This window comes from Odocoileus virginianus, chromosome 10 (genome assembly GCF_023699985.2).
Source record: "Odocoileus virginianus isolate 20LAN1187 ecotype Illinois chromosome 10, Ovbor_1.2, whole genome shotgun sequence".
NCBI classification, from domain to species: domain Eukaryota; kingdom Metazoa; phylum Chordata; class Mammalia; order Artiodactyla; family Cervidae; genus Odocoileus; species Odocoileus virginianus.
This window is the reverse complement of record NC_069683.1, coordinates 11,534,495-11,550,517: the sequence shown is the minus strand read 5'-3', so window position 1 is coordinate 11,550,517 and position 16,023 is coordinate 11,534,495. Positions and strand designations below refer to the sequence as shown.

Below are 16,023 nucleotides of genomic sequence, written 5' to 3'. Positions count from 1 at the left end.
TACTATATGTATTACCTTAACCTATTGAATTGACTAATATATATATACCTAATCAAGTAAATGAAAATAGACTTGGCATTAAAGTGATCTGGTTGATGACTGAGACTTGGCTTATTACCTGTTAGTATTAATGGCATATGTTAAAACTAGTGATCAATAATTTTTAGATGGTAGACTAAAGACAGCATCTAGGATGATTAAAAGTGGTCCATGGGGCAGCTCGGGCAGACTCACCCCCTGCCCTGATCCTCTAAAGCTGTCAGAGTCAGTGAGGCCCTCATTCTATGTTCATTTAGAGAACTGATAGCAACAACTTTATGAGCACATTAAAGCGATCTCCTCAAATATTAATATATTCAGATCATATATTTTGGGGTCCCACAATGTGCTGCTATACACCTTCCTATGTGTATCTTCCCATATATAAACCATTCAGTTAAAAAATTCATTGTTTCAACCTAAGGCCTCCAAGAAAAAAACATGAAAGTTATATTTATTTTAAATTAAAGTTAGTAATGTAAGCTTCAGAATTTTGGAAAATACTAAAAAATTAAAAAAAAAATCTAAGAGAGTCAATTAAGAGAAATTTTAGTGCATGCATTCTTAGACAGTTTGGGGAAAAGAAGGAATCATTTGTAATACTGTCAGAGTACTGTTAAAAGGTAGTATTTTGCAGTAATTCATTCTTTTATATTCCCTTTTTCTTTCTTTCTTTTTTAAAGGTAAAGTGTTCTTTGCCAGAGTTTTTATTAGCCATACCACATAGATGGAGAATGAAAGGAATGTGACTGTGTTCATTCTAGTAGGTCTTACACAGAACCCCCAAATGCAAAAAGTAGTGTTTGTGGTGTTTTTGGTCTTGTACATGGTAACCCTCTCAGGCAACCTGCTCATTGTGGTCACCATCACCACCAGCCAGGCTCTGAACTCCCCCATGTACTTCTTCCTGACCCATCTTTCCTTGATAGACACAGTTTACTCTTCTTCTTCGGCTCCTAAGTTGATTGTGGACTCCCTTCATGAGATCAGGACAATCTCCTTTAATGGCTGTGTGGCTCAAGTCTATGCAGAACACGTTTTTGGTGCTGCTGAGATCATCCTGCTGACAGAGATGGCCTATGACCGCTACGTGGCCATCTGCAGACCTCTGCACTACACGGCCATCGTGAGCCGCAGGATGTGCCTCCTCCTGCTGGGGGTGGCCTGGGCCGGAGGGTTTCTCCACGCAAGCGTTCAGATCCTCTTTACAGTCCGGCTGCCCTTCTGTGGCCCCAATGTCATAGACCACTTCATGTGTGACTTGTACCCTTTGTTAAAGCTTGTCTGCATGGACACTCACATCCTTGGTCTCTTTGTTGCTGCCAACAGTGGGTTCATCTGCCTGTTAAACCTCCTCCTCCTGTTGGTCTCCTATGTGGTCATCTTGTGCTCCCTAAAGAACTCTAGCCTGGAGGGGAGACGCAGAGCTCTTTCTACATGCGTCTCTCACATCGCTGTAGTTGTTTTGTCTTTTGTGCCCTGCGTGTTTGTGTATCTTCGCCCAGTCGCCACTCTGCCCATTGATAAAGCTGTTGCTGTCTTTTACACTACGGTGGCCCCTATGTTAAATCCTTTAATCTACACTCTCAGAAATGCTGAGGTGAAACGTGCTATGAAGAAACACTGGAGACAGAAAGTGACTGCAGATAGTGATTAAAGAGATTCACTGAGCTTTATAGATAGAAGTAAAACAGATAATCTCATCCAATCCTCTTGATCTATAGATGAAAACATTGACTCTAAAAGGGACTGAATAATAACTGCAGATAGCCCTGAACGATGGAATAGCCTGGCATGCTGCAGTCCATGAGGTTGCAAAGTATTGGACTTAGGGACTGAACAACAACTTAAGCACAGACCTTGTTTAGACTGGAATCCAGGTTTACTTTCTCCCATCCCAGACTCTCCTCATCACAACTTAATGCTTTTTAATTAATATTTATCTTTTATCTGATTATCTCAAATGTGTTCAGAAGTTACAAGCTAAGAACCCAGAATATTGGATTGGTATTCAAATTGTCTTATTATGAAACATGGAGATGTTGGTTACCACCAATTATTGAAAATAAAATGTTAAAAATATTCATTTGTTTTGAACTCAATATAAATTTTTTTGTGGATTTTTCTTGTTCATTGAATCTTTGTTGTGCAGTGAAAAGAAATAGTATTTCTTAAATGCTTATAATACTGGCATTGTGTTTGTTATTTTACATATGGTATCATTTGAAGTCCAGCCAGGAGACAGACCACAGTGCAGTTTGAATAGAAAGAGTTCACATACAATAAATGATTGTATCAGGGTATTAACTACAAAGGGCTTCCTTGGTGGCTGGGTGGTAAAAATTCTCTTCCCAGTGCAGGAGACATGGATTCGACCCCTGGGTTTGGAAGATCCCCTGGAGAAGGAAATGAAAACCCGCTCTAGTACACTTGCTTGGAAATCCCATTGACAGAGTGGCCTGGTGGACTACAATCCACGGAGTTGCAAGAGAGTCAGATACGACTTAGTGACTAAATGAAAACAGCTATTAATTATAACAGGGTGTAATGAGCTCTCTAAAGAAGGACCTGGGGCTGAGAGATGAATTTACAAGGAAGTAACATATTTAGAATGTTGGGATTCTAGTCTTATGGAGAAGGTGTAGTTGTTGCCCTTTGAATGGTGGAAAAACTTAACTGGATTGCCTTGGGCAAGAAATAATTCACAATGGCTGAAGAGAGGCTGGCAGGCATGAAATGTTTCTGGGGCTGGCGAGATGGAGCCTTTCACTGCAGTGCTGGTTGGCTAAGGCTCATGAACAAGGAACTATGACCTTGAGTGGCAAGCAGAAAAACCCATTTTAGGTGTAGGTGGAGCAAGTTTGGCAGAAAACACAACCCACTCCAGTATTCTTGCCTGGATAATTCCATGGACAGAGGAGTTTGTGGGCTACAGCCCATGGGGTTGCAAAAAAGTCAGATAACACTGACCAACTAGCCAAGTGATCACTGATCTCATTAATCCTTTCAGTAAAGATGCACAAACAGAGATGAACAATCACTTGCAGGCGGTTATTTTAGAACAGATTTAAGCATCTTTGTTATTTAAACTTTTAGCTCTGTAACAGAATAAAAAAAATGAAAAGAGAATTTATCAGAATCTGTTGCATGCAGCTGAAGCTGCTCAATGCAACTAAATAGAATGTGAAATTTTTAAAAGGTATGAAAACAACTAATGGGAACTAGCGTAAAATTTTGGGAATTTGAACAAAGTCTGTACTTTAATTAATAATACTGTATCACATGTTAATTTCCTGTTTTTTTTTTTTTCTTGCAGCAACATAGTATTTCTCAGAATTGGATCAAAAGTTTCAAGCCTCATTATTTTTTTTAATCACTAAGATAATACATTTTCTAGACTTTTAGTAGTAATACTAGATGGCAGAATAAATGGAACTGTTATCAAAATTTTTAGTGAATTATTCTGTTAGAAATATTTTCTAATTTTCCTTGTTATGTATTCTTAGATGGGCTTCCTAGATGGCTCATCAGTAAATTATCCACCTGCAGTGCAGGAGACCCAGGTTCAATCCCTGGGTCAGGAAGATGTCCTGGAGAAGTAAATGGCAACTCATTTCAGTATTCTTGCCTAGGAAATCCCATGAACAGAGAAGCCTGGTGGGGTATAGTCCATGGAGTCACAAAAGACTCGGACACAACTTATAGACGATACAACAACAACGACCCCTTAGATCCTCCCATCATTTAAAGGTGAACATTCAATTTCCAGAAACATGAGGTTTTAAAAGAACCTTTGATATTAATTTGTCATGTAAATGCTTTCTTCTCTGCAACCACCCCCTGTGCTTTCTCAGTCTTTTAAGCTTCCTGAGGCTTTCAGTGCTTAAGTCAACGATCTCTTGGTGAATGTCACATTGCACTTGCAGTTATGTGGGTTCTTGTCAAATATCTTTTAATATTGATTTCTAGCGTAATTCAACACTGATAAGAGAAGACTCAGTATGATTTCAATTCTTTTATACCATGAAATTTTTGCACCTTGTTTTACGCCCCTGGACATATTCCAGTGTCTTCTGGTTTATAGTCTATGGGAACTTGAATAGAATTTGTATTTCACTGTTGTGTGAAAATTGTATAAATCTTTATTATATTGAATTGGATAATAGTGCTTTTCAGGTCTACCTTGTCCTTCTACTTTTCTGCCTATTAATTCTATTATTTTTTGAGAGCTTGATATTAAAACTCCAAATAAAAATCTAAATTTATCTGTTTAAAAATAATTGTAATATATAGTGGAACTATATGTAATTTTGCTCTGTATTTTCTAAGTCTCTTGTAAATGAGCTATCACACTTTCATAATTAAAAAAAGATAAAGACCAACTCTACCAAATGTTGTTGAGGATGTGAATTAACTGAACTTTTATACATTGCTTTAATGTATACATAAAATGAAAATTGATACAGGCATAAAAAACTTTTAACTCTGAATTGTCATGGATCAGTAAATATGTATGTGTGCTAAGTTGCTTCAGTCATGTATGACTGTTTGATACCCTATGGGCGGTAGCCCACCAGACTCTTCTGTCCGTCAAATTTTCCAGGCAAGAATGCTGAAGTGAGTTGCCATTTCCTTCTCCAGGGGATTTTCCTGACCCAGGGATAAAACCCATGTCTCTTACATCTCCTGCGTTGTGGGTGGATTCTTTACCAGTAATGCCACCTGGGAAGAAGTGTAACACTCTTCAAAGTATAAATGAAGGGTCTAGTCTTTTCTCCATCATCAAAGAGCTTATAGAGTCAGAGTTTGGCACCAGGATAGGGGCAAGGATATCTAGAGAAGGCAAAGCTTTGGAAAGATTTGAAGTAGCTAGCATCCAGGGACAAAACCGGAAATGATATCCAAAGGTGAATGAAATTTCAACATGGCAGAAAGGCAAAATCATACATAAGTCAACAAGATGGATAACAGACACCAAGCCACCAAGACACTTCAGAGCAGTGGGAAAAAACTAGAACTTGGAGAATTTTATGGTGCAGAACTCTGTGGTGTTTTCCAACTCATTCTATAATTGTAAGGAAATTAATAATAATCCCAGTTGGTACAGGGACAAGGTCAGTGAAACTGGTGTTATTGGTTATAAACCTTCACATAGATTCCCACTGAGCATGATCAGATGATCCCAGAGATTAGTTAAGCAGCCTTAATAAATGGTGTCCCTACTCAGTTGACTCAATGGACATGAGTTTGAGCAAACTCCAGGAGGTAGTGGAGGGCAGAGGAGACTGGTGTGCTGCACTCCATAGGATGGTAAAGAGCTGGACACAACTTAGTGGCTGAACAACAGTAATAACAACAATCACATTACGCTTTGTTGCTTTTGTTTAAAACACTCCATTGCCTATGTTAAACATTTTTTCTTTGTAATTCTGTTTCTTATTTCACAGGGAAATTTTAATTCTCATGAAAAATATAAAAAGCTGTTATTTTATCAGATACATCTCATTTCCCTCTTCATCTAAACATCCATGTTCCTCAGGCCATCCTGTTTCCATCATCAACTCATTTCCACATGTTTTTTGTACTGTGTCATATTGCTAATCATTGCCATCAACAGTCAGAGATAATGTCACTCATGTTTATGATTTTTATGAACAGTTTGGATTTAAGATAAAAGTCACAAACACTGGTACTCTAAATATAGACATTATATTATATAACAATTATATCATAATTTTCTTCTAACATTTTAAAATGAAAATAAATTTTTATATGTGAAGGTGCATGTATAATATTTATTTTTTCATTAACCTAACTTGGAGGCACACGTTTCTACAAATCCTTATAGTTCTCATAAGAACTATATCTTTGCATTAAGTTTTGAGATTGAAAGCATGAATCCTCCAACTTTATTCTTCATTTTTCAGATTTTTGTTTTGTTTTGATTCTTTGGGATTTCTTGCAATTCCATATGAAACTTCTCTACAATTTCACACAAATTTTAGTATTTGCATTTCCATTTCTGCATAAAATGGATTTTTTATAAAGATTGCATTAAATATGCACTCTAGGGGATATTGTTAGCTTAATTATATTAAGTCTACAAGGCTATGAATACAGGATACGTTTATATTTACCTGTGGTCAGTCGCTTCATTCATGTCTGCCTCTATGCAATCCCGTAGACTGTAGCCCACTAGGCTCCTTTGTCCAAGGGATTCTCCAGGCAAGAATACTGGAATGGGTTGCCACTTCCTCCTCCAAGGAATTTTCCTGACCCAGGTATCAAACCTGTGTCTCCTGCATCTCCTGCATTGCAGGCAAATTCTTTACCTACTGAGTCAGCTTATGTCTTTAATTTCTTTTAGTGATTTTTTTAGTTTTTAGCGTACAATTCTTCCACCACTTTGGCAAATTTATTCCTAAGTATTTTATTGTTTCTGATGGTACTGTCAACATACTTATTTTCTTAATTTTGTTTTAAGACTATTAGTTCCTAGTATATCAAAATTAGCTTATTTTGTATTAAAGCTAATAATTTCTTCATGTGTGTGAGGATCCCTCAGATTTTTTTCTACATAAGACCATGTCATTTGTTAGTATAGTTTTACTTCTTCCTTTCCAATTTGTATGCCTTTTATTTCTATTTCTAGTCTAATTTTTCTGACATTAATCTTCAGGAAAATACTAAAATAGAAGTGATGAAAGGGAGAAAGTTCTGATTTTATGAGGTAAGCTTTCAGCTTTTCACCATTAAGTATGAGTCTTAGTTATGGGTCAAACCTTCCAGATATGTCCAGGACTGGAAAAGGTCAGTTTTCATGCCAATCCCAAAGAAAGACAATGTCAAAGAATGCTCAGACTACCGTCTAGTTGCACTCATCTCATATGCTAGCAAAGTAATGCTCAAAATTCTCCAAGCCAGGCTTCAACTGTACATGAATCTTGAACTTCCAGATGTTAAAGCTGGATTTAGAAAAGGCACAGGAACCAGAGATGAAAGTGCCAACATCTGTTGTATCATTGAAAAAGCATGAGAGTTCCAGAAAAACATCTGCTTCTGCATTATCAACTATGCCAAAGCCTTTGACTGTGTGAATCACAACAAACTGTGGAAAATTCTTAAAAAGATAGGAACACCAGACCACCTGACCAGTTTCCTGAGAAATCTGTGTGCAGGTGAAGAAGCAACAGTTAGAACTGGACATGAAACAATGGACTGGTTCCAAATAGGAAAAGGAGTACATCAAGGCTGCATATTGTCACCCTGCTTATTACATATATGTAGAGTACATCTTGAGAAACGCTGGGTTGGAGGAAGCACAAGCTGGAATCACGATTGCTGGGAGAAATATCAATAACCTCAGATATGCAGATGACACCACCCTTATGACAGAAAGTGAAGAAGAATTAAACAGCCTCTTCATGAAAGTAAAAGAGGAAAGTGAAAAAGTTGGCTTAAAACTCAACATTCAGAAAACTAAGATCATGGCATCTGGTCCCATCACTTCATGGCAAATAGATGGGGACACAGTGGAAATAGTGGTTGACTTTATTTTTCTGGGCTCCAAAATCACTACAGATGGTGATTGCAGCCATGAAGTTAAAAGATGTTTACTCCTTGGAAGAAAAGTTATGACCAACCTAGACAGCATATTAAGAAGCATAGACATTACTTTGCCAACAAAGGCCCGTCTAGTCAAGGCTATGGTTTTTCCAGTGGTCATGTGTGGATGTGAGAGTTGGACTATATAGAAAGCTGATCCCCGAAGAATTGATACTTTTGAACTGTGGTGTTGGAGAAGACTCTTGAGAGTCCCTTGGACTGCAAGGAGATCCAACCAGTCCATCCTAAAGGGGATCGGTCCTGGGTGTTCATTGGAAGGACTGATGTTGAAGCTGAAACTCCAATACTTTGGCCACCTGATGCACAGAGCTGACTCATTTGAAAAGACCATAATGTTGGGAAAGATTGAAGGTGGGAGGAGAAGGGGACAACACAGGATGAGATGGTTGGAATGCATCACCGACTCGATGGACATGAACTTGAGTAAACTCTGGGAGCTGGTGGTGGACAGGGAAGCCTGGCCTGATGCAGTCCATGGGGTCACAAAGAATCGGACATGACTGAGTGATTGAACTCTAACTACATAATCTGTTTATCTCAAATGTCATCAGAAGCAAAAAGGTAAGAATCTAGAATATAAAATTGCTATTAAATTGCCTTATTATGTAACACTGAGATCTTGGTTACTGCTTATTATTGAAAATAGCATGTTTAATATTTATTTATTTTGGACTCAATATAGATTCTTTTATGGAATTTTCCTGATTATTGCATCTTGGTTGTACAGTGAAAAGAAATATTGTTTCTCATTGCCCCCATGGCTGGCACTCTTTTTGGTATTTTCCATCTTGTATCAGTCAGGGTCCAGCCTGGAGACAGTCCACAGTGCAATTTGGACAGAAAAAGTTCACGTGCAATTATTAATTATAGCAGGGTATTATCTATAAAAGGGTAATAAGGTCTTCCCTGGTGGTTTAATGGTTAAAAATCTGCCACGTAATGCAGGGGACATTGATTGATCCCTGGTGCAGGAAGATCCCACATGCCACGGAGCACCTCAGCCCATGTGCCACAGCTACTGAGCCTGTGCTCTTGAGCCTGGGAATCACAACTACTGAGCCCACTGCAACTACTGAAGCCTGCGTGCCCTAGAGCCTGTGCTCCACAACAAGAGAAGCCACTGCAATGAGGAGCTCGTGTACGGCAGCAGAGAGCAGCCCCAGCTGGCTGCAAGTAGAGAAAGCCCATGTGCAGCACCAGAGGCCCAGCACAGCCAAAATAATTAAATAACTCTATTTTAAAAGGGAGGGAGGTAATGAGTTCTATAAAGAAGGACTTCCACTGAGAGATGAGTATCCAAAGAAGGAACACATTTAGAATGTGAGCATCCTCCCCAAACTTGCGATTCCAGTCTTATGGAGAAGGTGTAGCTGCTGTCCACTGAATGGTGGAAAAGTTTGACTGGGTTGCCTTGGTCCAGATCTATTTCATGATCGCTGAAGAGGTTGGCAGGCATGAAACGTCTCTGGAGCTGGCAAGACAGGAGGCTTCCACTGCAGGGATGGTTGACTGAAAGTCATGAACAAGGAATTAAGGCCTTGAGGGGCAAGCAGGAAAAACCCATTTTGGGTGCAGGTGGAGAAAGGCTGGCAGAAAACACCCCTCTGATAGCACAGACAGTAAAGTATCTGTCTATGATGCAGGAGACCCCGGTTTGATCCCCGGGTGGGGAAGATCCCCCGGAGAAGGAAATGGTAACCCACTCCAGTGTTCTTGCCTGGAGAATTCTATGGACAGAGGAGCCTGGCGGGCTACAGTCCAGGTCACAAAGAGTTGGACACGACTGAGTGACTAACACACACACACGGCACATCTAGACTGAGTTGGAAGATTGATTACTGGGGTGCCTGTGCAATTATTGGAATCTCCCTGTAGATGGGCCTCTGCAACCCAATGGGAAAGTGTCTGTGGAAGCGTCAGTAAAAGCGGGAGGAAGCACCAGTGGATGCCATCCCTCCTGCCTCCCGCGATTATAACACACACAACGTTGAAAGCTACAGAGCCAGAACAAGATGAAAAAGAAACATACTACTTAATCCAGAAGGAGATGTCTCTTTGAACACTTCTCCTGATCAAGCTTAACATCATGTCAGGTTAAGGACAGCGAGAAATGCTTACAGGATCCATTTTCATTAATATGGAGTGGGCAATAATGGGTTTATGTGTAGCTCAGAGGCAATTAATTGACAACTGGCCTAAGAATTTTATCCTTAATTCTTTGAACCCATTTTCTATACACTGACGCTCAAATATATGGTGTAATATGACAAAGCCTTAAGTTAAAGTCAGAACTGAGATATATACTGGGATATGACTCTTTATCTTACATACTTCTTGCTTACTATACAGCTTTAAGTAAGACTTCCCTTTTTTGTTGGTAATAATTGTTTTATTGTAAAACTTAAAAACAATCAAGCATCTAATTTGTTGGAAGATTGTGTATAACTAAATTTTTATAATTTCATATAATTTCACTATTGGTTATGCTCTGGTACTTCATTAATCCTTCACTGAAGAACACAGGCAGCGATGAACAATCACTTGGAGGTGGTATAGTAGAACGGATTTAAGCATCTTTGTTATTTAAATTTTTAACTCTGAATTTTCATGGCTCAGTAAGTATGCTGTTGCATGTTTAGTCCCTAGTTCATGTCTGACTCTTCTGTGACCCTGTGGACTGTAGCCTCCAGTCTCCTCTGTCCATGGGATTTCCCAGGCAAGAATACTGGAGTGGGTTGCCATGCCCTCCTCCTGGGGAATCTTCCCAACCCAAGGATGGAACCCACTCAAATTCTTTACCAGTGAGCCATGTGCAAAGCCTTTCTATTTACCTAGGTCTTCTTTAGCTTCTTTTAGTGATGTTTTCAGTTTTTAGTGTACAATTTATCCACCACTTTGGTAAAATTTCTTCATAAGCATTTTATTCTTTCTGATAGTTCTGCCTACATAACTATTTTTTAATTTTTTTAAAAATTGTTAATTCTTAGTATATTGAAATATAGCTAGTTTTGCATTGATTCTAATAGTTTTCTTGTGTGTGTGTATTATTTAGATTTTTTTCTACATAAGATAATGTCATTCGTTAGTATAGTTTTACTTCTTTCTTTCCAATTTGTATACCTTTTATTTCTATTTCTAGTCTAATTTTTCTGGCATTACTCTTCAGGAAAATATTAAATAGAAGTGATGAAAGTGAATGTGTTCTGATTTTATGAGGTGAGCTTTCAACCTTTCACCATTAAGTATGTCTTCATTATAGGAGAAACCTCAGCATATATTTGTTGCTGACATAGAGCATGTCAGCCTTCAGGAGCACTTTGTCCCAGGTCTTAGTATAAACTATCACCTATCTGGTCATGTAATTGTTTTCAAAAGGCCATTCCACAATGTTATTCACCAAGTTTCTATTAAGTTCTTTTGTCTATAATTTGCAAATATTTCTTTGACTCTCTCTCTTCATGTTAGGTGGGTTTCCCTGGATGCATATCCTGAGATGGGATTTTATGGAAGGAGAAGGGATTTAATGAAGCTATTGTGGTAGGAGAAGAAAGGATGTAGTCTAAACTAGATTCTGAATTCAGCCCGTAGTCACAAGAGCTTGAGTATAATTTTACGGATCCTACACTCTGAGAAGGCAGGACCTAAATCTGTTTTTATTAGTCACTGAAGACCCAACAAATGTCCATTTGCCTGATTCACTATTTGAGCTCAAAAATATTTACTGATAAATGAATGAAGGACAGAGGAATAATGGAAAACATTTATTATGAAATTGCTTTGTATGTAGATACAGTCACAGATTAAAAAAAAAGTTTTTAATAATGAAATGTTGCCAAAAGGTAAAGATTAACAGAAATATAATATGAATAGCTCATATATATAAGATAATGAACCTTGCTGAGACAGGAAAAACATCAAGGTAAATTATTTGCTCATATTGCTGATAATTTCAGTTTTCCTTTCTTTCTTTCTCTCAAAAGAAAGAGTAAAAGAAATTGTGATTTCCCTAAACAGTTCACCTAGAATTCTCAGAATCTGAATTAAATAAAGTTAAATAAAAGGTAGGAAAAAATTCTCTCAAATACAGTGCCTTTTTTTCTCTTTATTTTTTTGAGATTTTATTTTGCTTTCACCTTTTATTTATTCATTCAATGTTTATTACTAAACAGAAATTGTGCTACTCTGAAGAAACTATCATAATATACCAGGCAAGTTCTTTATGGAATATGACTGCATATTTAATAGATAGAAATTCCTATCTGACATCAAGAGTTTCTTTTATTTGAGTCATCACTCTTATGGATGGTTTTTCAGCCTAAGATGGTGACATGAACAATGGTAAGTGCTATGAAACCTACTAGGAAATTTTAAAAAATCATGCAACCTTGATTCAACTATTATAAATGTTCAACAGGACATTTTATTATTAAATATATTTATGTTTAATTGGAGGATAATTGTTCTAATGTGTTCATCAAAACCCAGTATTATGTTGGGTTTTATAACAATAAAATAGTTACATGTTACAGCCAACAAATCACCATCAACTATAATATATAAAGTGAACAGTTGGCAATGAAAAGTTATTGGATTTTTAGTTACAGTAACAAAATGAAATGTACTATACACAATTTGTCCAGCATAGTCTCTGTCTCAATAAAAGGTAGTTAGTAATTATCTTCCCTTTCTATCGTTTCTTGGCTATCTATGAAGGCAGTTAGGATTTCGGTCAGGGAAATGGGTCTGATTCTGATTACTGACTCTTTGGTATATGTGCTTTGATACCATCCCTTTTCCTTCAATTTCACTACTTGTAAAATTGGAATAATAGCAGCATTATAACAATCTCTTTGTGTTGTTAGAGAGATTACTGGTAAATACTAATCTACTTAGTACTTCTTTCATTTTACTAGATGAAAAATCTATGAATCCACATACAAGGTTGAAACTAGTAAAAATAAACCTCAATTTGGTAGAATTTTCTAAAGATGGAAAGAATGGTTTTGATACATGTTTTTCTCTTTTTCTGGGAACTTATTTCTGTTCCCCTCAGTGCAGAATGTATAATTTGTAGTGAATAATTTACTTCTTTATTCTTTACATACTCCTTGTTGAGATCATCCAAAATACACTTTGACCTTTGTATCAGATGAATTAATGTTTGGCTCTAAAGCACATTTATAAGACACCCGAAGTAACTTTCCTACTACACAATTTCCTAATGGCATTTTTCATCTGGTCATTTCTCAAGGTATAGATTAAGGGATTTAACATGGGAGTTATCATAGTATAAAATACAGCAACTGCTTTATCAATAGGTAAGGTAGCTGCAGGTCTCAGGTACACAAATATGCAGGGCACAAAGTATAAAGATGACCACTGTGATGTGGGAGATGCAGGTGGAGAGGGCTTTTCGTCTTGCTTCCAAGCTGTAGGCCCTTAGGGAATGCAAGATGACCACATAGGAGACCAGCAGGAGAAGGAAGTTTAACAGACAGATGAAGCCACTGTTGGCAGCAATGAAGAGCCCTAGAGTGTGGGTATCAGTGCAGGCAAGACTGAGCAAAGGGTTCAGGTCACACATAAAGTGATCTATGACATTAGGGCCACAGAAGGGTAAGCGGAAGATGAAGAGGATCTGTATGAATCCATGAAGAAAGCCTCCCACCCATGACACTCCCACTAGCAGCCCACACACCCGCCAGTTCATGATGCTTGTGTAGTGCAAGGGCTTGCAGATGGCCACATAGCGGTCATAGGCCATCACAGTGAGCAGGATGACTTCAGCACCTCCAAAGAAATGTTCCCCAAAGATTTGGGTCATACATCCATTAAATAAGATGGTTTTCTTCTCATGGAGTGAATCTACAATCATCTTAGGGGCACATACAGAGGAGTAGCAGGCATCAATAAAGGAGAGATAGGTCAGGAAAAAGTACATGGGGGACCCCAAAGATGGGCTTGCAGTGATGGTGACCATGATAAGCACATTTCCTACCACAGTGGTGATGTAGATGACAAAGAACATGGCAAATACAATTTTCTGCATCTTTGGATTCTCTGTGAGCCCCAGTAGAACAAACTCTGTCACATTGTTCCTGTTCTCCATGTGTTTCATGAAATGGTTTATTCATGACCTAAAAGTGAGAGAGTTAATTCTTAGGTAGGTTGATAAGGAGTCTGGGGCCCTCAAAGAGAAAGGGTCCAAGGCCCTGGAGGAGGAGAAAGATATAAACATCTTTTTCTACCTTGCTTTGTCTTAGTACATAAAATGTTCTTTCTTAAACTGAGCTTTTATGACAATAATCTTTAAAATTAACTTTCTTTAAGCCCATGTTTTTTTTCTTAAACTGAGTTTTCATGACAATAGCTTTTAAAATGAACTTTCTTTAAGCCCAGAACTAATGATTACACAACAAAACAACTCATCTTGCTCAAGGGTTGGTTTTTCATTAAGCTCTGTACTAATGATTATGTAACGACAATGGATCTTGCTCAAGAATATGTTTCTCCTTAAGGGAACCTTCTAACTAATCTTTTGAATTTAAGGTGTATGTTTTGGGAGTGGGTCTGGTAAAAATATATAAGGCCTTGATAAGACTTGATAAGGGGCCCTCTCAGTCCCCCTTCTGATGTCTATGTTAGAAGCTTTTCTCTGTCCTTTTCATTGTAATAAAACTTCTGCCACACAAAGGCTCTGAGTGATCAAGCCTGGTCCCTGATCCTGAAGCTAAATCCTCTTCTTTGGAGATCACAAATCCATCATTCACTGTCCAAAGCTATCAAAAGAAAACATAAATTTAATTTATGCATTCTTAAGCTTATTAAACTTCTTCATTCTAACAAGTAATAAATACCCATACTTTACCGAGTGTGAATTCTTTCTTTTTTGTTTTTTAATGAAGAAAAGATTCTGAGTTCTTAAGATTTTTCCAATTACCTCCTAGGAGAAAAGCCTTTTAATAATGTAGATGTGAAGAACTTCTGTAAACCCATGGGCCGGAGACTTTAATCATCTGAAATGGTTCAGAGTCTAACTTGAAGTCGTGTATTTCCCTGATAATGGCAATTAAGTGTGGAAAGAGGTAAAGGATGGATGTAAAGCTTAGGAATTTTCTGTTTACTCTCTAAGAAATGGGGGACCATGGAAGGTCATTGAAAATACGAGTGGAAGGATGAAAGAAATCTGATGAAGAGAGAATCTTGAATGTTATTCTGCTAAAGATTTTGTGTGTCTTGGATGAAGTTGGCAGGGTTTCAGTGAATGGGTGGAAGATGGAGATAGAAATCACAGCAGCAAAGTACTTAGAATAGCTGAAACAGGAGTAACACTGCAATGTGCATGTGCTAAGTTGTTTCAGTCATGTCCATCTCTTTGCGGCCCCATGGACTCTAGCCCACCAGGCTCCTCCCTCCATGGGATTCTCCAGGCAAGAACATTGGAGTAGGTTGCCATGCCCTCCTCCAGGGTCCTTCCCAACAGGTTGCTTTTGTTGTTTAATTGCTAAGTCACGTCTGACTCTTCTGTGACCCCCATGGACTAGAGTCGCTCCACACTCCTCTGTTCATGGGATTTTTCAGGCAAAAATACGGGAGCAGGTTTCTATTTCCTTCTCCATGGGGATCTTCCTGACCTAGGGATCGAACCCAAGTCTCCTGCTTTGGCAGGTGGATTCTTTACCACTGAGTCACCAAGAAAGCCCAAAGAATGGGTGCAAGAGCTAATTAGTATTCATAATGCATGTTGACTAAACCTAATTACTTTGCAATAGGTATAGCATGTACATTCCAATGATTTTTTGCTATGTTCATAGTATACTATCACATGCTTTCTTTTCCCAGTGATAACAATTTGCATGGTTGATATTGCATCATTCATTTTGCACATGAGGAAACAATCTCATAGACTCATGTTAATAGTTTAATAAAAGTGCTAATATTAACTAAAACTGCACACTGACTGTGCTCTAAGTGTTATGCAGACATTTGGTTTTAATCCTTGATACAAACTTACAAGATGGTTACTATCATCATTTTTATGCTTATTTTACACATTAGGAAATAGAAGCATAGAGAAATTAAGGATTCTGTTCAAGGACAAGCAGCTAAAAATTTAGGCAGAGCTAAGATTAGTTCAGATTATGCATCTTTATTTTTTTCTCCAAATCTTAATCCATGCTCTATACTGTCATGTTATAATAAACAATGGAGAACTAGTAACCTCCTTTTGAATTGACCATAATTATTATACTTTTGATTACTTTAATTCTGTTTGAGAAGCAAATTTATACTGATAAATTTCATCTACTCACACACATACACACACTCACACACATTGATATTTCTGAACTCCCAAGT

The 16,023-nt window shown here is 37.9% G+C and overlaps 1 protein-coding gene and 1 pseudogene across 1 annotated transcript; one reads left to right on the top strand and one right to left on the bottom strand.

Moving 5' to 3' along the window:
• The first annotated feature begins 738 nt into the window (after positions 1–738).
• LOC110122833 (olfactory receptor 4C12-like) lies at positions 739–1,696 on the top strand. Its single transcript, XM_020870393.2, has one exon. It carries the CDS (start codon positions 767–769, stop codon positions 1,694–1,696), a length of 930 nt encoding a protein of 309 aa, XP_020726052.2. The 5' UTR covers positions 739–766.
• An 11,147-nt stretch (positions 1,697–12,843) lies between these two features.
• LOC110122834 (olfactory receptor 4C46-like) lies at positions 12,844–13,783 on the bottom strand (annotated as a pseudogene).
• Between the last annotated feature and the right edge of the window lie 2,240 nt (positions 13,784–16,023).